Source organism: Eubalaena glacialis, chromosome 2 (genome assembly GCF_028564815.1).
Source record: "Eubalaena glacialis isolate mEubGla1 chromosome 2, mEubGla1.1.hap2.+ XY, whole genome shotgun sequence".
Taxonomy (NCBI): domain Eukaryota; kingdom Metazoa; phylum Chordata; class Mammalia; order Artiodactyla; family Balaenidae; genus Eubalaena; species Eubalaena glacialis.
Genome location: NC_083717.1, coordinates 169,604,806 through 169,630,326, shown reverse-complemented (window position 1 = coordinate 169,630,326; position 25,521 = coordinate 169,604,806). Strand labels below are relative to the sequence as shown.

The 25,521-nt window shown below is 44.4% G+C and overlaps 1 protein-coding gene across 2 annotated transcripts; it reads left to right on the top strand.

Moving 5' to 3' along the window:
* Nucleotides 1-1,918: 1,918 nt before the first annotated feature.
* On the top strand, nucleotides 1,919-25,521 carry ANGEL1 (angel homolog 1). 2 transcript variants are annotated; one of them, XM_061181126.1, is made up of 10 exons: nucleotides 1,919-2,057; nucleotides 4,880-5,455; nucleotides 6,372-6,598; nucleotides 7,060-7,129; nucleotides 7,735-8,168; nucleotides 10,476-10,602; nucleotides 10,911-11,021; nucleotides 21,910-21,979; nucleotides 22,501-22,667; nucleotides 23,523-25,521. In XM_061181126.1, exons 1-10 carry the CDS (start codon nucleotides 1,994-1,996, stop codon nucleotides 23,570-23,572), a joined length of 1,896 nt encoding a protein of 631 aa, XP_061037109.1. In that variant the 5' UTR covers nucleotides 1,919-1,993; the 3' UTR covers nucleotides 23,573-25,521. The 2 variants fall into 2 exon arrangements, with proteins under 2 accessions (XP_061037109.1, XP_061037108.1); XM_061181125.1 differs by having other exon boundaries at nucleotides 23,412-25,521.

Sequence of the window (25,521 nt, the reverse complement as noted above, 5' to 3'; positions counted from 1 at the left end):
AATAGCCAGGTCACGGAAGCAACCTAAATGCCCATCGACAGACGAATGGATAAAGAAGATGTGGTACATATATACAATGGAATATTACTCAGCCATAAAAAGGAACAAAATTGGGTCATTTGTAGAGACGTGGATGGATCTAGAGACTGTCATACAGGGTGAAGTAAGTCAGAAAGAGAAAAATATCATATATTAACACATATATGTGGAACCTAGAAAAATGGTACAGATGAACTGGTTTGCAGGGCAGAAAGTGAGACACAGATGTAGAGAACAAATGTATGGACACCAAGGGGGGAAAGCGGCAGGGGGTGGGGGTGGTGGTGTGATGAATTGGGAGATTGGGATTGACATGTATACACTGATGTGTATAAAATGGATGACTAATAAGAACCTGCTCTATAAAAATATAAATTAAATTAAATTAAAAAAAAATAAAAACGTTTGCAAGTGTTAAGGGAACCATCATTTTACAAAACGTAGTCTCTAGATAAGTGCCTTGATTTAGGATCTGATTTGGAACTTGGACTTCTGGGTACTTATTGGGACAACATGGAAGGACATACAAGGAAGGTTTATTTAAGCCATATCAAGGAAGTGATCTGACTTTGGAGCCTCCTTAGGTAAAGTTAACCTTTGTGTGCTAGTTTCTAAGAGGCTTCCCAACCTTCAGATTGCCCCTGGAGCCTCTGCCTCACCTCTGGCCAGGGCAAGAGCGCTGTTGCCTGAAGGCATACACTGCCTCTACAGCTAAGGGGACAGAGTGGGAAGGCCACAATACTGACTCTCTCCTTCTTCCTCCTTTCAGCCTTTCAGTGTTATGATGTACCCAGCTGGTCCCGGATCTGGTGACTCCGCAGAGGGCTTCCCCGAACAACCGAGGCTCCAGCCACAAATTGGAAATCACACAGCTCATACACTGGGTACTGAAACTGGGAGTATTAAGTGGTCCCTCTTTCTTTACAGCGGCAGAAGATTGAGAGTGGGAAATGGGAGGAGAGAATTAAAGAGGTCTGGGTACCACAGAGTTGATGGAAGAACTGGCCTTCTTTTAGTGACATATATTTTGTTCAGTCAACAAAGGTTTATTTGGTCCCTACTATGTGCCTGACACTGTCATAGACACTGGAGAGAAGAGATACCTCAAGGAAAACCAACCAACCAACCAAACTTGGTCCCGTTGCCCTTGTGGAGGGTTCACCTCCTCCGCTTTTTGGCTCCCTTATCAATGGGACACCCCTTTTTTCCAGATTAGGGGGAAAAGGGCCCATTTGGAACAGGATGAGGAAGGAGATAAAATCCACTTATTGAGTGTGGACTCAATGTTTGACCTAAATCTGAGCTGGGGAAGAGAGTTAGGAAAAGGAGAAAAATGGGATAGAGCTTGCTCTCTCCAGTCTGGGCTAAGCCGGTCAAGATCATAGAAGTCAGAGCTGGGTGAGGCCTTAGACAAGGTCCAGCACCTCATTTTACAGATGAGGGAACTGAGGGGCGGAAAGGTTACGTGGTGGACCCAAGGTGGAGCCGTACTGAAGCGGCAGAAGCGGGAATAAAACTGTGGACTTTAAATAATACTATGGCGCCGCCAGGAGGGGTTTAATTTCAAATCCCGGCGCTTCTGCCGCAGCTGAGAGCCAGGCCCGGCCCGCTCCGTTGCATTGGGAACTGGCTGCCCTGCCCAGCGGGTGCCCGCTTGGCCCTGCGCTCCCAATAAAGTTGTTGTTGAAGCGCAGTGGTACCATGTGAGCCGTCCCGGGGGCGGAGCCGGGGGTGGGGCGAGCCGGGGGTGGGGCGAGCCGGGGGTGGGGCGAGCCGGGGGTGGGGCGAGCCGGGGGTGGGGCGAGCCCGGGGGTGGGGCGAGCCCGGGGGTGGGGCGAGCCCGGGGGTGGGGCGAGCCCGGGGCGGGGCCGAACGGAGGGAGACCCGGCGGGCGGCCGCGAGGAAGGGAGGCGGGCACGGCAGCGGGCGCGGGAGCTGGTGCAGGCGGCCGGCCATGATCGCGTCGTGCCTGTGTTATGTGCTGCTGCCGGCCGTGCGCCTTTTCCGCGCCCTCTCAGGTACCGGCCTCGCGTCCTGACGGGCGGGTGCCAGGCCCGGGCCTGCTTCGGTGGGGCCCCGCGGGGCCTGGGGCGGCGTGCGTCGCGGCCGGCCTCACGACCACCTTCCCCCGGCAGTGCCAATGTGTGGGGAGGCGGCCCTCGGCCCCGCCGTGCCCGTCCTGGACTAAACGAGGCCCGGGCCTGGCCGGCGAGCCTCGTGGGCGGCCCCCTCCTCACGCCTGTGACCTGGAGGCGTCGGGCCACAGTTAACGTGGAGGGGGCTGGGGGAGGGGCCAGAGCTGCCCTTCTCTGGCCCCGGGGTTGCGGAGAGGTTCCGGGTCCCGCTGAGTCACTTCCCTGGGGGTCGGGGAGGGTTGGCTGCTCGGGGCCGAGGCGAATGTCCGAATTCTCTGTGGACAGGGGCCAGTCGGCCCTGAGGGCGGATCTGTGGACTGAAGACCTAGACGTACCTGTTTCCCCCTGGGTCAACTCCACACTCACCTTTCCCAGCCGCCTCTCAGCGGAGTCTGGTTGAAAAAACGGATGCTCAGAATCCAGAGACACATTGACGCAGCAATGTCCCCTGCGTTTAGAGATGTAGTGGGGTGGAGGCAATGCCCAGCGGGTACTTAGAGAAGAGTTATTGTTTAACTTTGCCATGATCTGCCTGCGCTCCCCATTCTTGGTCTTTGACGTTCCCGAGGCTCTTATGAGACCATCAGTTCCTCTGGGAGATCCCACAGAACCCCCAGACTTTTCTCTGGCATTTTAGGGGGCAGGACAGACCAAGAAGGACTTTTGGAAATAAGAGGTCCAACTGTGTGCATTCTGTGCTTTTCCTTTCTGGAACTTTACACAATATGTGTGTGTGTGTGTGTGTTTGTGTGTGTAATTTCTGTTCCTATATATTTCATATAAATCATTTAATGTATGTATGTGTATGTTTGTATCTGCCACTAGAATGCAGGCTCCAGGAGGGCAGGGCCATGTCTGTTTTGCTCACTGTATCTAGTGCTAGCATACTGCCCAGAATGCAGTAGGCACTCAATTCGGGAATGTCTTGTGTGTACATACTTCTCAGAAATGAGGAACTCCACAGAAGTCATTGTTTTCAGAGAACTAATGCATATTCTTCTAGCCATGTTGCTGTCATTTCTGGAGCTCTGCCAGTGTCCATAATGGCAGCCATAGTGACATATACTAGTCCAGAGGTTTCTAGACCAGTAGTCAGAGTTTTAGGTATCTCAGAGGAAGGGCCGCCTCGCCCCACCCACTTGCACACACCTATTAAAGTAGTCCCATTTGTATTTGTACATTTGGTTTCTGCAGATTTTCTTTTAATAAAAGAATTCTGCTGCTGAAAAACAAACCACCACCACCAACCAAAACCTGCTGAGTTTGAAAACTAATAACCTCACACATATAAATCAAAGAACTTCTGCCATCCGATATACATAGAGGATGTTTCAAAGGGCAGGGAATTAATAAGTTCCTGAGACTAAGGCCAGCAACCCAGCCCATGGGTTTAGAGCAGGGTTTCCCAGTCTCAGTACTGTTGACGTCGGGGCCTGGGTAGTTCGTGTGGAGGTGTCTCTTGCACTGTAGGATATTCAGCAGTATCTTCATCCTATAACCACTAGATGCCAGTAGCATCCCCACAGTTGTGACAACCACTGTGTCTCCAGACAATGCAGAAATGTTCCCTGAAGGCAAAATCACCCCTGGTTGAAAAACCACTGGTTTGAGGGACGTAAATCCACATAGACCATAAATAAGATAGTGTCTTTCAGCGTTTGAACCATTTTGAGGTTTTTCTTGCCTTTTAAAAAAAATGGAGCTGATAAAATAAATCTCTGGTGATTGAGGGTCATCATCATACATGTCACTTGTCCTATGCTATAAATAAGTGACTTAGTGTGCGTTGGTGGGGGGAGGTTTTGTTTGCACCAAAATACTGTGCTTGGATTTTGGGGGCTCTAATTTTATAGTTTTTCCCACCTGCTTTTTGCCTGTTGGCTGTCGCTGTGGCTGCCGTAGCAGAGAGGTGGCAGCTGTCTCTTGCTGTCAGTGGTTGGCACCTTCTGATTTACAGCCGCTAGAGTACTATGGAATGGGAAAGCTGATAATGAAGTCTGTGAAGATTTATAAGTAGAATAAATAGATTTGAGAAGAGGACCCAGGGCCTTTGCTAAGAGAGAGATTGTACAGATTTTGAGACACCCTTTTTGTCTACTTAAGGCCTTTTTCTTTTAGAATGCATTCATAGATTAGTGGATCTATAGAACTAGAAAAGCTCTTGGGGATTATCTAGTTCAAACTTCCCTTGTCCTCATTTTACAGTCAAGAGTGAGTCCATCTCACTAGGGGCATTGTCCAAGGTCACATAGCTTTGTTAATTTCAGTGCTAGGCCATAACCCACAGTTCTGACTCATGGTCAAGTGCTGGTTCCAGTGTAATGTGGCTCTTAGAACCAGAGAGTTGATGTTAATAGGAGTCTTAACCTCCAGATAAAAGGAGTGTGGTTGTATGTGACCATCTCTGTCCTAGATTATGTGGGATAGCCATTCTTTCATTCACACACTGAGTATTTATTAGATCCCTACCATATGAATTAGTTAATACTTGTAAAGCATTTAGAACAGTGCCTGGCACATAGTAAGCACTTCGCTCTGATGATGATGATGTTGCAGGCACTAAAATGGACAGGCTCAGTGATGGTACAGTGATGAGCAAGGTGGATATGATTCTTGCTTGTATGGGACTTATTAGAAGTTGGGAGAAGACCGTGGGTTGGGTGATGCTGTCATCTTATAACATGGTATTTTGGCTTTCTTCTTAGATGCTTTCTTCACATGTCGAAAAAATGCCCTCCTGGCGAAGAGCTCGTCCCCGCAGGTAGACGGCGACTTTGCCATGGCCCCTCGGGGCCCCGACCAGGAGGAGTGTGAGGGCCTGCTGCAGCAGTGGCAAGAAGAAGGGTCAAGCCAGGCACTCTCGACAGTGAGCGAGGGTCTGCTTGTAGATAAGGGAGTAGCCCAGAGCAGCCTGGCGCTCCTAATGGATCATCCTGGAGAACACGATGCTGCTCCAGAAGACAAGTGGTCCAGCAGGCAGCTGAGTGACCTGCGGGCAGCAGAGAACCTGGAGGAGCCTTTCCCCGAGGTGCTAGGAGAGGAGCCACTGCCAGAGGCCGAGGGCCCAATGTGGGCAGCAGTCCCGGTGCAGACCGGCCCCCAGTATGCAGACTGTGCTGTCCTCTCAGTGCGTGCCCTGGCTGCAGAGCAGTGGGAAGAGGACCCCGCAGTGGTGGCCTGGAGCATAGCACCGGAGTCTGTGCCCCAGGAAGAGGCTCCCATCTGGCCCTTTGAGGGCCTGGGGCAGTTGCAGTCTCCCCCAGTGGAAATCCCATATCATGGTGAGTCTGACAACCGGCTGAGTGAGCCAGGGCAGCAGGTTGTCTCGGATGTGCGCACAGTCACTGCTAAAGCTCTCTTGTGTGGAGCTCTGCTGCTGCATTCTGTTTTTCTGAGACTCCTGCAGTGGCAGATCCAGAGGGGCATTAGAGAGCATTTCATCCAGCCCCGTGGCCTTTCAGATGAAGTGATCACGGCACAGAGAGGTAGCAGGACATGCCTAAAGTCACATAGCTAGGTAGTGGCAGAACTGAAAGCAGACCATTGTTCTGATTCTCTACATTATTGGTTCCCTGGAGGTGACCTGGGGTAGGGGTGGAGAGCTCTCAGGGCTCCACTCTCTGCCTCAACCAGGATAACTCCATTTTTATCTGTGTTATATATCGGGCTTCCATTAAACTTTGGAGAATGAGTGCTGTGGCTCACATGGGTTTGAAATCCACTCTGCAGCTCCCTGCTCGAGGGCACATGGGAGACACATTATGGTTTCTGGCTCCGTAGGCATTTTCAGGTTTAGAGGTCAGAAAACACCCAAGGCTGAGATTACTCTAGAAATGTCTTTAATCTCAGATGACTAGTAAGCACATTCATCTGAGTGATTCCCCAGAGACCCATGGATTTATCAGAAGTGAGAAATTGTTGGCCATATTTAGTGAACTTGTACTAGGTGCCAGGTACTATGCTAGGTACTAGGGATACAGTGATGAACAGGCCAAGATTATCTCTGGCTTTGTGGAGCTTATTGTCTCGTCTGAGAATGTCCTTAGAATGTTGTTCAGATCACCACAGAAAGGGATGAATGACAGGGAAAATGAAAAAAGGAACTCGTCACAGTATCATGGAGTCAGGAGTGGAGATGGTGGGCCCTGTGAATAACATGGATTTACCATGGACCTCTTCTTCCCAACACCTTTGCAGAAATCTTGTGGCGAGACTGGGAGGATTTCTCCACTCAGCCAGATGCTCAGGGCCTGGAGGCAGGGGATGGCCCTCAATTCCAGTTCACTCTGATGTCCTATAACATCCTGGCTCAGGACCTGATGCAGCAGAGCTCAGAGCTCTATGTGCATTGCCATCCAGACATCCTCAGTTGGAACTACCGCTTTGCGAATCTCATGCAGGAATTCCAGCACTGGGATCCTGATGTGAGTGAAGATGGGGAGATGTGCCATCCTGCATTTGCTCTGGACCCTGGCTGTTTCCCAGTGCTCTTAGAAAATGAATTGAACCCCATAGTTGTTCATATGATTGGCGTCCTGCCTAGGACTGGTGCTTGCCTGCCTGGTGTAATGAGTTTGGGGCAGATGCTAGGAAGACTCTCTGTGGGTACACGCTTTCTAGCACCTTTGTGCAGGGAGGGAGACTTGAGGGATTGAAGGAGCAGGAAAATCCAGCACATGTATCTGATCTCAGCTTAACTCTGGGCCTGTTCTTGCTGGTAGTGGCTATCAGGGAAGAGTCAGCACCCAGGGGAAGTTTCAGTGTGACCCAGCCTGAGACCCACAGCAGCTTCCCATGTGGCTTCAGTGCCTGCTCCTGGGGTGGGAGTCGTACTCCAGCGCCCTCCATTACTCTGGAGTGATTGGATTCCTTGTCATTTTCCCAGATCTTGTGTCTCCAGGAAGTCCAGGAAGATCATTACTGGGAGCAGCTGGAGCCCTCTCTGAGAATGATGGGTAATGCCACTCCCTGGCATGTTTGTCAGTCTTTCTTCCTACAGCCCTGTCTGCTCTCTCCTGAATGCACCGTATCTTTCTTTCATCTCAGTAAACCCTCAGTCTCATCTGTGAGCTAGCTCCTTTGTGTGGGTGAGAAGGAGAGTCCTGAAGTTTTAAAGCAATCCTGACATATATTGCCATTTAATCCTTGAAGTAACCAACCCTGTGAGGCTGAATATTATTATCCCCATTTTACAATGTGGAAACTGAGGTTCAGAAAATTTGTGTGACTAGCTCAAGGTCACAAAGCTATAAGTATAAAACTCATAGGTTGTGGAGCCTGGACTCCAGCTTGTCTGACCCTAGAGTCCATGCTTTTCCTGTCAGGTTATTGCTTCATACCCTTCTGTCCCTCCTTCCCCTTCTAGCCACTCAGTCGTCTGGTTACCACTGTAAGGGAGCCTCTGCAGAACCAAGGAATTGGCAAGGGCAAGGACTCCCCCTATTGAACAGCAGGAGCAGTGCACTAGGCACACATGCCTGGGCTACTGCCACTGGGTAGCGGGCCCCTAACCCATCTTCCAGGACTCTGACCCATCTCCTTGGTGGGGTGTTCCTTGCAGGCTTTACCTGTTTCTACAAGAGGAGGACCGGGTGTAAGACAGATGGCTGTGCCGTCTGCTACAAGCCCACGCGATTCCGTCTGCTCTGCGCCAGCCCTGTGGAGTACTTTCGGCCTGGCTTGGAGCTCCTCAATCGGGACAATGTGGGCTTAGTGTTGCTGCTGCAGCCACTAGTCCCAGAAGGCCTGGGGCCAGTCTCAGTGGCCCCCTTATGTGTGGCAAATACTCACGTCCTGTACAACCCACGTCGGGGCGATGTCAAGCTAGCCCAGATGGCCATTTTCTTGGCTGAAGTGGACAAGGTGGCCAGGTTGTCAGATGGCAGCCACTGCCCCATCATCTTGTGTGGGGACCTGAATTCTGTCCCTGATTCACCTCTTTACAACTTCATCAGGGATGGAGAACTCCAGTACCATGGGATGCCGGCCTGGAAGGTGAAATGGGAGAGGCCACTGCGGGGTTGGCTTAGGGAGAGATTTTGGTGTTGGCATCTGGTGTTGCTTCTGTGGCAGGGACCTCAGTTACACCTGTTCTGGCTTCCTCTGGCTTTTTCTTGTTCTACTGATATCTGGTACCCAAGCCTGGAAGTTAGGAGCTCGTGAGTGCCTTTGGTATATTGGAATCCTTTCAGTTTTTATCATTAATTTATGTTTAGTTTACAAGTACATAAGTATATACGTAAGTGCATGTCAGTACACAAGTACATCCCTTTAAGGATTCAGACATTTTAAAATAAGACCAAAGCCCCCTTTATTACCTACATTTCCCACGTCTCCACTTAGAGTCAAGTAATAACTGTTCAAAGTTTGGTGGTGTTCTTCCAGGTCATTTTCTATGCATTTGCAGTAGTATCTAAGCTGTTGTGATGATGTAATCATAATCTACATTTATTAAGCACTTACTGTGTGCCAGGTGCTGTTTTAAGCACTTTACATGTATTAACTCATTAATTTTCACAATTTCTACCATTGCTTCCATTTTATAAATGAAAAAGCTAAGGTGTAGAGAAGCTAGGTAATTTGCTTACTCTAGTTTTTGCAGGTAGTGAGTGGTGGAGCCAGGATTTGTAACCAGGTAGTCTGGCCCCAGAGCTCTTGCCCTCCAATACTATGCTGTGATTGCTTCTAACGGCTGGTATATAATGTACTGTGTGTGTTTATAAATGTGATATATTGTGTATATTTCATTTTGTAGCTTATTTTTTTTCACTCAACAATGTACATATGTATCTATCTCATTCCTTTTAACTGCTGAATGTTTATAACCTAGGTATCTTATAGTTTTATTGTAGTTTATTTAGCCCTACTGAGGAGCATTCAGCTTGTGCTGATTTCTTTACATGTCACTTAATCTCCTTGTTCCTCTCTTTTGCCCCTGCTGATCCAATTTGTTGCTTAACTTTTGGCAAGGCACAGGGGAGAAAAGACATAAAATGACTGAATTATTGTTGAGCACTTTGGGCTTTTATTTTAATGAGGTTACTCAAGTGCCAGCGATGTCCTGGTTGCCACATGCGCAGAGAAAGGCATTATCCTGCCAGGAAGCTGCTATAATCAAGGGGCTCAGGGAATGGGGATAAGAATTTACTAAGTGCCTACCGTGTGACAGCTGCCGTTAAGCATAGTGATTAAGAGCACTCATTTTGAAGCCAGATAGTCCTGTGTTCAGATCCCTGCTCTGCCACCTTGGGCAAGTTACTTCACTTCCGTAAGCCCCATTTGCCTCGTCATACACTGGGGATATAATGGGACCTACTTCAGAGGGGTTTTTTTGGTGGATTACATAAAATAATGCACACAGTGTTTTCCAGTTCCTGCTTCAAAGGAAGCAGTCAGTAATTGGTAGTAGTTATTGTTACCAAGATTCTTAATTGTATGTGGTATTATTATCCCATTCAATAGTAGAGCATATTGAACCCAAGAGAGTTAACTAACTTGCCCAAAGTCACACAGTTAGTAAATGGCCATTAAATTGAAGGTGTGTTTTACTTCTGATGGCATACTGAAAATGTATGTCCTTTAGGGGCAGAGAGATTGTGTCTATCACTGCTCTCTCCCCAGCACTTAGCTAGTGTTTTACACATAGTTGGCATTCAAATATTTGTTGTTGTTAAATGAAATAAAGGGGATTTTGCTACACACGTTGGAGATATGCAGATGACTGATGTTGCCGAATGTTTCCCCTACTACGTTCTGTCCGTTCCCAGGCTGCTCATTGGCTTTGACCGAGGATGGTGACGTAGATACGGTAAAGTGCTTTGGTGAATTTCCCATTTGGTTTGACCCCGTGGTTTCCCAGTAATAGGCTTAAGATGCTAGACTTTGATCCAGAAGATCCAAAGATCAGGATAAACCTTTTCCCACTGCAAATTAAAGCCCCTGAAAGTTGACATTCCCTGGGCAGAGTAGTGTAGATTTTTCTGAGCTGAAATTTAGGGGACCATATGTTCATATAGTTCTGTTCTCTTTGACTGGCATACCTCACTCTCTTAACCCCTTATTCCTGTCTCATGGACATTTCAGTGTTTCTAGTAAAAAAAATAAAATAATGGTTTTAAATAGCTCCTTATTTTTAACTTTCCCCTGAGACTTATGTGTTTTGCTTGTGTTACGTACATAGTATGTGACTGTGTGTGTGTGTGTGTGTGTGTGTGTGTGTATGTTTGTCTGCATGTCCCAAAACATGGGCTATTTCCTTTTTCCATCTCAGATTTGTTATTCCCATCTGCTCTTTCCTTGTAGGTATCTGGACAGGAAGACTTCTCCCATCAGCTTTATCAGAGGAAGCTGCAGGCCCCACTATGGCCCAGCTCTCTGGGCATCACTGATTGCTGTCAGTATGTCACCTCCTGTCACCCCAAGAGATCAGGTGAGCACATGCCACATTCTTGGTTGGTTGTCCCTCCATGCCCATTTTAGGAGAAAGCTGACACCTCAGTGACAAGAGAAAGTGTAATTCCCTCAATTCTCTTAGCACGTTCCTTTGTTTTTTTCATTGTCCTCCTCATGGTCACCCAATGAAATGGACAACTTTAAATCATAGCCATTGGAAAATCTCCTTGTCTTCAGAGCCAGACTTCCTCTGTGTCCCTACTTGTAAGCTTCTTGGTATTAAGGAAGTCTCAGCATGTGGCTCCTCTTCCTGTCTTTCACTGTATGGCTTTTCCTGGTTTACAGAGAGACGTAAGTATAGCCGAGACTTCCTGCTACGTTTCCGCTTCTGCAGCATCGCCTGTCAGCGACCTGTAGGACTGGTTCTTATGGAAGGAGTGACAGATACTAAGCCAGGTAATGGGAACTAAGCTTGTTCCCTAACTTGTTCCAACTAAGCTTGGTCTTCTTTCCTCTTCACCTCTGATATTTGTCAGTTATGTGGTTTCTTAGTCTTTTCTAGGTATAATTCTTAGAGATCAGCTTCTGGTAATAAGTATGCTTAGGAGGAAGATCAGTGGATTTCACTGGCCATGTGCAATGTGTTGAGAACATGGACCAGGAATCAAGAGACCTGGGTTCTAACTAGCTCTGAGACCTTGAGTAAGCCACAAACTTTTTAGTATTAAGTTGCTAATAACTAGCATGTATACAGCATGTTTAAGAGAGAAAATACACTTGATGGGGCTTTGAAAATCATAAGGTGGCAGTACTCCTGGTTGTAATAACAAGTTACTCCTACTGAGAACTTCCAGATTGTAAGTAGCAGAGTATGCTTGATGTTCTCCCCTTCTTGTCTCTGAAAACACTCCAAAGCAACAAGGAGAATGAAAAAGAGAAATGCAAACTCCATCTTTGAGAAAGCTAGGAGACCTGAAGATATTTGAAATCATGAACCACAGCACAGGTGGAATGGTTGCAAGAAGCACTGGAGATCATGCAGGGGTGCTGGAGCAGGTATGGAGAGACGGGTCTGTGGGGCCATGTGGATCTCCGAAAGAACCAGCAGGGTGCCTCTCTCCAGGGTGAGGAGCGTACCCTGAGGCACGAAATCAGAATCCCTTGTTTCATCAACAAGAATAGGATGCACAGGTTGTGAAAGGATATTGTCTGAACCTCTTTTGGTCCAAAGAGGCAGTAGAGGAAAGACTGATCAAGGAATCAAGCCAAATTTGCACGAAGCGGTCTGTTTAAGTGGTGGGGGGAGGTGTAATACTTAAACTGCATATTTCTTTTGGCTAGGGGGAAGTAAAGATGAACAGGACTCACACACTACCCTGCGTCATAAGGAAAATGCCTGTTACTTGGAATGCATACCCAGGTCTTCGCTTATATAAGCTTTGTACCAATAGCTTGTACGTAAAAACCTCAACTAATTCCAAGCTGGGCTGCCCAAAAGGAGCCAGCGTGAGATCTGTACTAAAATACTATAAGAAAGAAAGGTGGAAGAACAGGAAAAATAAAAGGCAGATAAAGAACACTTCGAAGATAAAAATTGTTGCCATGGAGCATATGAAAATTATGATTATTTTCCCATGAATAAAAAAAATTAAGCAATTGTCTTTATAACATGAGAATGCAAAAATAAAATAATTGCTTTTATAAAATAAGTTCAAGCACATGGCAAGACATCAGTAGATGAAATGTAAACTGCAGCGCTCAGGAAAGAAGTGGAATAAAAAATTTAAGAATCACGTAATGAATACAAAATTAGAAGCAGTCCAAGAGAGAATGGGCACTGCTGAAAACAAGGCAAGAGGCAGAGGCCAGGAAGGATAAAAAGCACTAGAAAGAAAATGACAGTAGTGGAAGTTAAAGCAATTCAACATACAAATAGTTGGAGTTCACAAAGAAGAAACCCAGTATAATAGCACAAAGGGAATATTTAAAGGTATGATTCAAGGAAGATTTTCCCAAAATCAAGAGATCTGACTCTCCACATTGAGAAGGATATACCATGTCTCAGTAAAAAATGACATAGGAGAGTCAACAGTAAGACATCCTAGTGAAGTTAACAGAAGTCAAAGATAAAAGAATCCTTTGGGCAGAACCAAAAAAATTGGGCTATTTTTAAATGTAAAAATAATCAGGTAGGCTTCAGATTTCTTAACATTAACATTCGACTCTGGAACACAGGAGAGCAAGGTTTCAAAGAAAGACGGTATGGTCAGAAATTTTATACTCAACCCAAAGCCTTTCATGAAGAAACTGCTAGAAGAATAACTTAAGACAACCAAGCAATGACTGAAAAAATATAGTAAAAGGACTGGTGGTAAGCAATGAATTCATTTTTTTCTTGAAGGAATTTAACTTGAATTGGCATTTTGCACAGAGCAGTGAACATTTCAATGGCTTGGTTCTGTTTTTTTTTTAATTGCAAAGCTAATGTATTATTACAACTGTGGTGATAGCAATAATAATAGTGGTGGCCACCATGCATAGAGCGACTGGCGTGTGCTAGGAACTGAGATAAGTGCTTGGATCAGTTGGGCTCAGGCAGGGAAGCAGTGGCTCAATGTTTTAAGAATACAAAATCCTAAAGTTAAACAGTAGTAGGATCCCACATAGGTAATTCCATGTTAAGAATAGGTTATTTAAAAAAAATCAGTACTGTACTTGAAACATAAAATAAGCATTTCAATTTAATAACAAAATAAGAACCTTTAAAATACACTGACAATCACTTTGTAAGTAGACTCATTATATGGGGGAAAATATCCAGTTCACTAACAGTGCCCAATAATAGCAGTATTTTCAAAATTGAGATTAAATTTGGGTAAACACACCCATCCTCCACATACTGTGAACGTACCCTTCCGTTTGTTTAGTATCCCCACCCAGGGCCAAATAGGGTCCTGATGAATCTCTTTTAAGGACTCCAAATCTAAAAACCTACCACCAGTTTTAGACCATGAGTAGAAAGACTTAAGTGCAGTACAAGGAGATCATAGTGTGTGATCTTTTTTTCTAGAGGATTTGTTTAGATGTGCTAGCAAATAATATTTCCAGTACAATACCAGAGTCATCCAACTCAACTGTAGACATTCAAACTTGCCGAGCTGACTGTGACACTGACTTTAATGGGAAGCATCTGAGTTGCCAAAGGAGCTACAGTGCTAGGGAGTGATGGTCTAACTTTCCAACAAGTTGACGTTGCATTGTGCTGGAGTGTTCTACATCACACAAGTTGTATAATAAAAAAAAATTGTGATTCTCACTCTCCCCAACTCCCTTTGTGAAGGAATAATTCATAAGATGGGAATCTAAATTTTAAGTCCCCCTCTTGTAAATATTTTTAATTATTAGTGGTTTATTCTTTCCAGTATGGTTCTTAAAGACACTGAAAGGGGTTACTCTGTTTTCTTTTTCATGAGCACTTGCACATTTCCATTTATCTCCGGAGCTTCAGGTCTTTTAACAAGTAAAAATAAACCATGTGCCCAATTAAGTGCATTCTAGGAAAAAACAGTTGCTAATAAATGACTTCCGTAAACTATTATTAACAAACTGACCAGATGGCCACAGAGGAAAGGCTATCGGATCAGTTTTTGAACCAGGAAAGTTCTGAATCCAGCTCCTCCACTGGCCCATCCCTGCACAACTTATTATCCTCTTCCCAAGTACTTGCAGAAGAACTTACTTGCTTGGCTGCTGCCAGCGCTGAATGGTCCAGGAAGATGTTGCAGCTCAGGTAGAGGCAGTTGTGGCCCATGTGCTCATGTGGCCTGGTGGGACAGGCAGAGGCCTTGAGTCCCATGTAACTGCTGGAGCAGTGCCGTTTGTACATAGTGCTGCATGGGTAGAACCTGGTGTTGAGAGAAGCAGTTTTCTTTCTTTTCTGTTTTTCTTTTCATGTACTTAAAAAAGACTTGATTTTTTTTATCCTCACACTAATATGAAAATTTGCGAAGTGTAAATGTCTAGTTTGGAAATCAGTCCATTGTCTTGCAGGTTCCAGCATTGCTAATGAGAAGTCTGCTGCCATTTTGATTCTTGATCCTTTCTTTGTATATCACCTATTTTGCCTCTCTGAGACTTTCTGGTTCTTATCTCTAATCCCTTGATTTCTGAAATCTCATGATGGTTTACCCTGCTCAGGGTGTTGGTTTCATTCATTGTTTTGGATACTCCAGGGCCCTTTCAAATGGAAACTAATTTATTTCGAGTCACGTAATTTTGCTGGTAATATTTCTTCAATAATTTCCTACCTTCTGCTTTCTCTTTTTGGAATTACTGTTAATTGGATATTAGAATCTACCATCTGTGAGATGCTCTCAGCTTGTTCATTCCTTCTAGTGATTTTAAATTTCTGCCATTATATTTTTAATTTCCAAATCTCTTTTTAAAAGTTCCTTTTTTATACCATTGTTTTTTTTTTTAATGAATGCAATATTGCCTTTCTACGACTGAGGATGATAATTTTTAAAATTCCATCTGTTCCTTCCAAGGTTCTTTTAATTAAGAGTTAGTTTCTTCCTACCCCACTATTTGTTTGTTCCCAAAGATTCCATCAGGTGTCCATTCACATTTAGGAATGAGACATGAAAACCTAATGGCTCTGTGTAAGGGATGGCTCTAGTTGACTGGTGAGTTCATTGTGCCAGTTTTGATTTTCACCTCCCACCTCTTTTCTGGAGTAATGGTACCTCTGATTCCTGACCTCTTATATGATTCTGAAGCCTAAATTAGCTTGCCTCTTGCTGGAGAGAAAACCATTTTCAATATCCTGCTGGTCACTGTGATTTTTCTGATTCAAAATGAAGGTATTAGTGCTAGGAACATTTATGTTCCAAATAACATCACATCAGTCATCACAAAGTGAAACTGCAGTATTTAACAAGGAATAATAGTCAGAAAATAACTCATGGTTGAAGGTTTTAATTCATCTTTCTCAGTTCACAATAGTTCAAGTAGATAAAAAATAACTAAGAATACAGAAGACTTAAATAACATGTTGTATGGTAAATCTGATGGATACATATCAAACTCTGAACACTGAAAGCAGAGCAAAGACATCTTTTAAAATATCCACAGGAAATTCCTGAGAATTGGCCATATATTAGACTACCACAAAAAAAAATCAGTAAATTTCAAACAGTAGAAATAGTATAGCCAACTTTCCGTGATCACACATGCATTAAAAATAGAAGTTAAAAGAATGCTATCATCTGGACATTTAAAAAATTTCAAACAACTTTTGGGTCAAAGATGAAATTTAAACTGAAACTGCAGAGTGTGTAGAAAATAACAATAATGAAAATACCATGTATTTGTGGTATATAGCTAAAATAGCATTCAGTGAGAAATTCATAGAATTATATAGAATATCTTGAATCAGAGAATTATATTGATAAGCAAAGATTAAATTAAGTAAATTAAGTACCCCCCAAGTTAGAAAAGAGAACAAGCTGAAAGAAAGCAGAAGATGAAAATGAAAATAATTTAGAGAACAGAAAAACAGTAGGACTAATAAGCTGTAAAAATCAGTTGGTTTTTTGGGTGAACAACAGCTGTCAGATTAGCTAATCTATTATCTAACCTATTTAAGGGGGCAGGGGAGGAGCAAGTAAAAGTATTCAGATGCAGAAGAATTAAGAGGATTATAAGGGGGTTCTTTTCTCAACTGAGTGCAAAAGAAATTGAAAACTTAGATGGCCTATGTTAATTTTAGAAAATGTAATTTACTAAAACTGATTGTGAAAGAGAGACATAACATAAATAGATTACCACAGGGTGAAAAAATAGCGAAAGTTCTCAGAGATACAGTCCCACAAAAACACCATGTTCATGTTGATAGGAGAACATCATCAAACCTTTAAAGAACTTGTAATTCCATTACTGTTTAAATTGTTAAAGAGCACAGCAGAAGGGGGCCAAGTTATTTTTACAAAAGAAGTATTTGACACCAACACCTGACAACAGTTACACAGGAAAAGAAAACTACAGACCTTAATATTCTCCACTTAACGAATATTGATGCAAAAAATGTACATAGAAGATCAGGAAACAGAATCTAACATCACATTGAAAGAGCAATATACTATGGCCAAATGGAGTTTATCAAAAATATGAAGGTAGTTCAGTATTGGGAAATCTATTAATGTATTTATCATGCTAATAAATATATGAAATCTATTAAAATATAGAAATGCATGTCATCCTGTAGATGTCAGAGACATTTGTTAAAATTCAACATCTATTCCAGATTCTTTTAAAAAGAACCTTCTTAAGGAAAAAATAGATAATTCCTTATACCCTTAAAATACATTTATCTTGGTCAGTCAGCGCTTTGGTGCACCATGGAGGAAGGGGCGTGGAGCCGCCAGGTGCCTGAAAAAGAAAAAACAAAAGCATTTATCTCAATCCAAAAATGAGCATCTTGCTTAAAGAAGACAATCTAGTAGCATTCCTATCAAAGTTGGGAACAAGATAGGGATGACCACTGTCATTCAACTGTGAGAGACACCAGCCACAGAATTAGAAATAGAACATAGAAATATAGGCAAGAAAGTAGAAGTAAACAATGGAAAGGAGGGGGTAAACTATTACTTGCTGTTAAAATGGTTATATAACTGGTTATCCAAGAGACTCAACTAACAACTATTATTAGCATTAATTCTGGAAAGTATCTGGGTAGAATATTAATATACAGAAATCAATAGTCTTCATATAATAAAATAATGATATATTTGTTAAAAGATGTAATTTTAAGAAGACCCTATTTATAATAGCAACAAAAAGAGAAAACAATTTAACAGGGAAAATGTAGGAATATTTCATTTCATATAAAGTAACAAATTTATTGGCATGAAGTTGTCCATAACATTCTCTTACCTTTTTTTAAAAATAACTTTATTGAGGTGGAATTCACATACCATAAAATTCACCAATTTTTTTTTTTTTAAAGTTTAATTTTTTTTTTTTAAATTTATTTATGGCTGTGTTGGGTCTTCGTTTCTGTGCGAGGGCTTTCTCTAGCAGTGGCAATTGGGGTCCAGTCTTCATCGCGGTGCGCGGGCCTCTCACCATCGCGGCCTCTCACCATCGCGGCCTCTCTTGTTGCGGAGCACAGGCTCCAGACGCGCAGGCTCAGTAATTGTGGCTCACGGGCCTAGTTGCTCCGCGGCATGTGGGAAATCTTCCCAGACCAGGGCTCGAACCTGTGTCCCCTACACTGGCAGGCAGACTCTCAACCACTGCGCCACCAGGGAAGCCCCAAAATTCACCCATTTAAAGTGTACAAATCAGTGGCTTTTAGTATATTCAGAGTTGTGGAACCATCATCACAATCTAATTTTACAACATTTTCATCACCCCCAAAAGGAATCCCATATTCATTAGCAGTTATTTTCCCTTTACCCCTCCCCTTGTAAAAAATCAACAGTGGACGTATGGGCTTCTGGACTCTCGGTTCTATTCCATTCATCTATATGCCTATCCTTATGCCGGTACCACTCTGCCTTGATTATTTTAGCTTTGTATAAGTTTGAAATAGAGAAGTGTAAATCTTGTAACTTCATTGTTGTTTTTCAAGATTATTTTGGCTATTCTGGGTCTCTTATACATTTCTGTGTGGATTTTAGGATCACCATGTCAATTTGTGCAAAAAAGTTAGTTGGGATTTTGATAGGAATTTACAGATATGTAGATCAGTTTGGGAAGTGTTGCCGTTTTAACAGTATTATCTTACGATCAGTGAACATGGAAGTTTTCCCATTTATTTAGATCTTTAATTTCTTTCCATGTTTTATAGCTTTCAGTGTATCTTGTACTTCTTTTGTTAAATTTATTTGTAACTATTTAAAATTCCTTTTGTTACTTTTATAAATGGAAATATTTTCTGAATTTCATTTTTGGATTGTTCATTGCTAGTGTATAGAGATGCAATTTTTGTATATCAGTCTTGTATCTTGCAATCTTTCAAACTCAGTTTTTTTTAAAATAAATTTATTTATTTATTTTTGGCTGCGTTGGGTCTCCATTGCTGCGCGTGGGCTTTCTCTAGTTGCGATGAGTGGGGATTACTCTTCGTTGCGGTGCACGGGCTTCTCATTGCGGTGGCTTCTCTTGTTGTGGAGCAGGGGCTCTAGGCGCACGGGCTTCAGTAGTTGTGGCTCGCGGGCTCTAGAGCGCAGGCTCAGTAGTTGTGGCACGTGGGCTCAGTAGTTGCGGCACATGGGCTCAGTAGTTGCAGCTCTCAGGCTGTAGAGTGCAGGCTCAGTAGTTGTGGCGCACGGGCTTAGTTGCTCCGCAGCATGTGGGATCTTCCCCGACCAGGGCTCGAACCCGTGTCCCCTGCATTGGCAGGCAGATTCTTAACCACTGCACCACCAGGGAAGTCCCTCAAACTCATTTATTAGTTCTAATAGTTTTTTAGTGCATTTCTTAGGATTTTCTATATATAAGATCATGTCATCTTGCAAATAGAAATAGTATTACTTTTTTCCATTCCAATTTGGATGCGTTTTATTTCTTCCATAATTGTCCTGGCTAGAACTCTCATTACAGTGTTGAGTGGTGACAGCGAATATTCTTGTCTTATTCCTGATCTTAGGGGTAAAGTTTTCAGTCTTTTAGTATTGAGTATGATGTTAGCCATGAGGTTTTTTTGTTTGTTTTTTGTTTGTTTGTGTTTTGTGGATTCCCTTCACCAGATTGAGGAAGTTCTCTTTTATTCCTAGTTTTTTAAGTGTTGTGGGGTTTTTTTTTGGTCATAAAGGAGTGCTGGATTTTGTCAGATATTTTTTCTGTGACTATTCAGATAATCATGTGGTTTTTGTTCTTCCGTATTCTATTAATATGATGTATTATATTAATTGATTTTCAGATGTTAAACCAACCTTACATTTTTAGGATAAATCGTATTTGGTCATAGTATATAGTCATTTTTCTATTTTGCTGGATTTAGTTTGCCAGTATATTGTTCTGAGACTCGTTTTCCAACATGGGGGAGGAGGAGTTTCCCCCAACGCCAACAAACAATTCAACTCGATTCTGACGCTGTCTCCCCAGCAATAGCATCAGATTCCACAGGTTAAGGGCTCAGTTCTACAAGACCCACCCCTCCAACACTTCAGGTGCCTGTCAAAAGACCAGGTTGTTCCCTGTGCTTTTTCTGACCAACTGGCTATAAATCAGAGGTTCCCACTATCCCCTCCTTCCTTGGGTTAGATTAATTTGCTAGAGTGGTTCACAGAACTTAGAGAAACATTTCACTTGATAGATCATTGGTTTATTATAAAAGGATATAACTCAGGAACAGCTGTACAGAAGAGATGCATAGGGCAAGGTATGTAGGAAGGGATGTGGAGCTTCCATGCCCTCCCTGGGTGCACCATTCTCCCTAGAATCTCCATAAGTTCACCAACCTGGAAGCTTTCCAAACCCTGTCCTTTTTGGGTTTATGAAGGCTTCATACATGGGCATGATTTATTAAATCCTTAGTCATTGGTGATTGATTCCACCTCGAACCTCTCTCCGCCCCTAGAGGTCATAGGGTGGGACTGAAAGTTCCTCTAATCACATGGTTGGTTCCATTGGCAACCAGCCCCCAACCTTAGGTATTTTCCAAAATTGCCTCATGAACATAACAAAAGGCACCTTGCTCACTCTCAACACTCAGGAAATTCTAAGGGTTTGGGGAGCTTTGAACCAGCAACTGTGGACTAAGACTGTATATGAAGACTGACTATATATGAGAAATACATATTTGGTCATCTGAATGACCAAATATACATTTCTTATAAATCACAGAACTGTAATTGTTGAGGCATTTTGCATCTACATTCATAGGCGATATTAGTCTGTAGTTTTCATTCTTTGTGATGTTTTTGTCTAGTTTTGATATCAGAGTAATACCTCGTAGTATGAGTTGGGAAGTGTCCCCTCTTTTATATTTTGGAAGTATTTGTGAAGGATTCATATTACTTTTTTTTTTTTTAATGTTTAGCAGAATTCACTAGTAAAGCTATCTGAGCCTGGGCTTTTCTTTGTGAGAATTTAAAATTGCTAATTCAGTCTCTTTAATTGTTACAGAACTATTCAGATTTTCTTCTTTTTCTTGAGTCAGTTTGTGTAGTTTTTGTCTTTTTAGGAATTTGTCCATTTTACCTAAGTCATCTAATTTGTTGGTATACAGTTGTTTATTGTATCCCTATAATTTTTTTATTTCTTAAGGTTGGTGGTGATGGCCCCCTCTTTCATTCCTGGTTTTAGTAATTTGAGTTTTCTCTTTTTTTCTTGGTCAGTCTAGCTAAGGGTTTGTCAATTTTGTTGATCCTTGTTATCCTTTTTCTTACTTTGGGTTGTTACAACAAAACACCACAGCCTGAGTAGTTTATAAACAACAGAAATTTATTTCTCACAGTTCTGGAGGCTGGAAGTTCGAGGTCAGGGTGCAGCATGGTCCAGTTTCGGTGAGGACCCTCCTCTGGGTTGCTGATTGCCAACTTACTGTTGCATCCATACGTGGCAGAAAGGACAGCTCTCTGGGATCCCTTTTATAAGGGCATTAATCCTGTTCATGAGGGCTTCACCCTCAAGGCCAAATTACCTCCTAAAGGCCCCACTTCCTAATGCCATCACACTGGGGGTTAAGATTTCAACATATTTTGGGGAGAGACAAACATTCAGTTCATAATACCTATTAATGTCAGTAAGATCTGTAATAATATTCCCTCTTTCTCTCCTGATATTGGTAATGTGTGTCTTTTTTCTTTGTGTATGTGTGTGTACATGTATAGGTGTGTATAAGTATGGATACGTGTATGTGTGCATACATATGTATACGCATACATACACAGATACATATATGCACACAATGGATGGTGGGTGATAGAAAATCTCTGGAGGAATACACCAGGAATTTGTTAACATTGGTTGCCTCTGGAGAGAGGAGTTGAGTGGCAAGGTCCCAGAGTGGGAGGGAGCCTTTTCACTGATATTTTTCTCTACATTTTGATTTTTGTACCATGTGACTGTATTACCTATTCTAAAGAATGAATTTAAATTTTTAAAAAGTTGCTGAGCCAGGGAAGAGATGTCTGTGTTAGAGACCTCTGTCTGTCTGCTTCCTGAGGTTCTTGACTTTGGTCCATTGTTTTCTTCCTCTCCTCACCTTTTCTCTTTCCCTTTTCCCTTCTGGAACAATCCAGTCAAGGATCTGAGTGGGACTTCAGGGTGCAAGGTTCTAACCCTGCTTCACTGTCTGTGAGTGATAAAACCCTTTCTCTCTGGTCTTCTACAGAGCGACCTGCTGGCTGGGTTGAGTCTGTCGTTAAGGAAGACATATCTGAGCCTGAGCCTGACTTCCCCAGGTAATCTTCTTCCAGTTCCCTTCTGCTTGCATTCCAGCCCCATCGAGGTGTATTAGAGAGATTCCTGTTGGCTTTCCTGGGGCTGATTTGGGGGAACACATTTTGCTGAGCTCTCTCTTCCCCTTGTGCTAAGTTTATGGAGGCACATACTGGTGTGCAGAGGCCAGAGGTGACCCACCTAGGTTCTTGCAGATGAAAAGCCCCTGCCCTTTTCCTTTGGGAGTAAGGCCTCACAGAAGAGCTTGCTGACCCATGGACAAGGGTACATTAGGTATACTTCACCAGGTAGCAAGAGGGGAGTGGGGGGTGAGGAATGTCAGCAGGACTGTATATAAATGTGTCTGTTTCTAGGCTAATTTTAGCTAAGACTCTCAGCCTCTTAATTAGCATGGGAAGGCATTTGCTGAGGTTGAGTTATTTGGGATCATCCCTTAAAAAACTTGATAAAACCCACAGAGAAGTGACCTTGGGGAAAGTTCAGTAATGTTTGTTGACTGACATCTTCCCCTCCATCCCCAAAGGACTGTAGGCACCATCCAGCACTGCCTCCACCTGACCTCGGTATATACTCATTTCCTGCCCCAGCATGGCCGCCCAGAGGTCACCACAATGCCCTTGGGTCTTGGAATGACAGTAGATTACATCTTCTTCTCAGCTGCTGAGTCCTGCGAGAATGGGAACAGAACTGGTAAGCTTGGTGGATCCTGGATTCCTAGAAGCCACCCCCAAGAGTCCCTGGGAACTGATGGTAGGTCAGGCATTTGATCACATGGCTTGGGCTGCTGGGACCTGACCAGCAAAGGAGCAGATCTCATACCTACCTGACACTGGTCATCCTCATCATACTTCCCTTAGGCCATTTGCCCGCCTTCTCTTTTTATCCTTGTAGCATTAGAAAGATGTGGGCAGAACAAGCCGTCCCTCCGTTTTAAAGATGAAAATAGAGCACCAGGAGGTGCTCTATTGGATTTGTTCAGTGGCAGCTGGTTAGTAAGGGACTTGGTTAGGTTAGAAACCCTATCTCCTGTCTTCTCACCCCTCACAATAGTCACAGTATAGCAGTCTATCAGCCCCATGCCTGTTTTGTTTAAAGCATGTCTTTTAAAATGTTTGGATTTTCTGTTGAGAAATCAAATTTTATATAGCAAATCTGGACTTCGGCTTCTCTTGGAAAATCAGAAGATCTTGTAATGCTGGGCTTGGACGTGCACTCTAGTTTGCTATAGTCCCACTGAAGCCACCCGACTTTGTTCATTGACATATCATGGCATATCTGAGAAAATGAGGCCTCCGCCAGAGGCGGCAGGAGGTGAGGGAGGATAGGGCCGCCGAGGAGACGCAGCCGCCTAAGGTGTAGCTCCCATGGGGCCCCCCCACCCCGTGCAGTTTGGCTGTGGCTGCCTTACCCACCGGCCTCCGCTTTGTGCTCCAGATCGCAGGCTTTGTCTGGATGGAACTCTGAAGCTCCTGGGCCGGCTCTCCCTCCTCTCTGAAGAGATTCTCTGGGCTGCCAATGGCTTACCCAACCCCTTCTGCTCTTCAGACCACCTCTGCCTACTGGCCAGCTTCGGGATGGAAGTCACTGCCCCATGACGGTCTCCCAGGGGAAGAGAGCTTCTCTTCCAGAAGAGCCACCTGGATCAGAGACTGTGGAAATATCCCATGCTTCTGGAAACTTAGATCCAAGAAACTTACGTCCCCTCCCCTCCCCTCCTTGTTCCCTTTTTCCCATGGCTAGATTTCCTCCAGGCCTGTCCACATTCTCTGCCTGTGGTCCCTGCCCCGCCCCAGCCTCTTCCTAAACCTGTGCCACATACTGGGTGGCCCTGGGAGAGGCAGAAGGGGGGGGTTCCCCCTTCCTTCCATGTATCCAGCGCTTCCCCTTGATTTTTAATTACCAGGGTTGCGGGAGCTATTGATCTCATTGGTTATTTGTTTTCAGGCCGTTTCTTGGTGGGGTGCCTTCTGACCTGACCTTCTCCCTGCCTGAGACCCCTGGGCCCAGCCCTCTTAGCAGACACACCCATGTGAGGTGTGTGTCGTGTGTGCATCCTCTCGGGGTGGGACTGCTTTGCGCAGCCATGCCTGTCTCGACTAGCCCACTTTCCACACTGGGGCTGTCAGCCTAGGGGCAGGTGGAGGGCGTGACCGGGTAGCTGTGTGCTGCAGGCACATGGGCACCTGGCTGCCAGCGGCAGGAGCGTGGGCCTGTCTCTCCTTTTATCGTGTTTCGTTAGGTGTCCATCCTGCCAACCAGGGCATCCTCATCGTCCGGGCTCTGGTAACAAGTGGGCCCCATGAGCTGGAGCAGCGGATCCAGGGATGCCCTCGACCCAGAGCTCCCCACAGGCCTGGCGTGCTTCCTCTAGGGCTCATCCCTTTCCCCAGGCTGCCCTGTGGGAGGCCAAAGTTTGAAGCCCTGTGCGGGGTCAGTGGGCAGGGGTAGTGGATTGAGGTGCCAAACTCTTTAAGCATGAGGAGGAAGAACTGTCAGGGAACTCATCTCACTGGAGGACTGCGGCGAGGGTGGGAGTCCCGGGGGGGGAGTGCTGGCAGGTTCTGCAGCTGCCTCAGCCGGGACGCAAGACCTCAGGGACTTGTTCCCTTCCCTCTGCACAGCTAAGCTGCAGTTCTCTGTTCCTCTCCTCCCACTGCTTTCTACTCTTTGCTGCCTCCCCCATCGCCTTCCTTTTTTCCCCTAGAAAAGCCTGGTATTTAGCTCAGGCCAGACCTTCTCAGCAGAAAGGTGGCCCTGGGCAAAACTGGCCCAAGAACTGGAAGTGGCGGTGCTCCAGCTCCGGCAAGGCCTTGGCTGCTCATGGCCTCTGCTTTCCCTCTCCTGGTGCAGGGGCACCCTGGCCCCTTCAGGGGGCGCTCCCTTGCCCACATGAGTCACCTGCATGCCTGAATCCTGCATTGCTGGGTGTAGCTGCTGGCCCTGCAGACTTGACTTGCTGTTGGCCCACTTGGCCTCCAGAATGGGACTGAAGGATATAGCTGAGAGGCTGGAGTTAGGGACAGTTAGCTAGAGGTTAATGTTTTCTCTTTTTTTTTTTTTTTTTTTTAAAGCCAAAGACCCAGCTTGAATAATTCTGCTGCTGCGTTCATGGTTATAAGCTTTCCATGCCTAGGTTCTGGGGAATTTATCTATTCATGTATATTTTTAAACATTGTTTCCTGGGTACTGGGCATGTGCCTGTCTGAGCCCCAGGCCTATCTGTCCACACTCCACCATCCACTCCGTTTGTCTCTCCCTGGACATCTCCTGAAATGGTCTCAAGACAGTGCCCTATTGGTTTGTAGGACTAGGGCCCATCACTGTTTTTTTCTGCCAGGAAATGTAGTTTAAAAATGGCTAAAGATGGCAGAGGGCAGGAGCTTGATAGATGATCTTTTCCTTGTTTTCCTATTTGTTTCTGTTTTGGAAATGAAAGGGGGTTTTAAATGGTCATTTGAACTTTCTTTTCCAAATAAAGGTTTACCTTTCCCCCCTACTGTTGGTTATTTTATTAGGATCCTGAAAGGCATGGGGGAGGGAAGGC

Bases quoted from the DNA above. Each gene is read 5' to 3' on its own strand.
- ANGEL1 (XM_061181125.1), top strand. From the start codon at position 1,994: ATGATCGCGTCGTGCCTGTGTTATGTGCTGCTGCCGGCCGTGCGCCTT. The intron at 2,058-4,879 runs GTACCGGCCTCG...CTTTCTTCTTAG, and splicing joins CCTTTTCCGCGCCCTCTCAG to ATGCTTTCTTCACATGTCGA. The intron at 8,169-10,475 runs GTGAAATGGGAG...CTTTCCTTGTAG, and splicing joins ATGGGATGCCGGCCTGGAAG to GTATCTGGACAGGAAGACTT.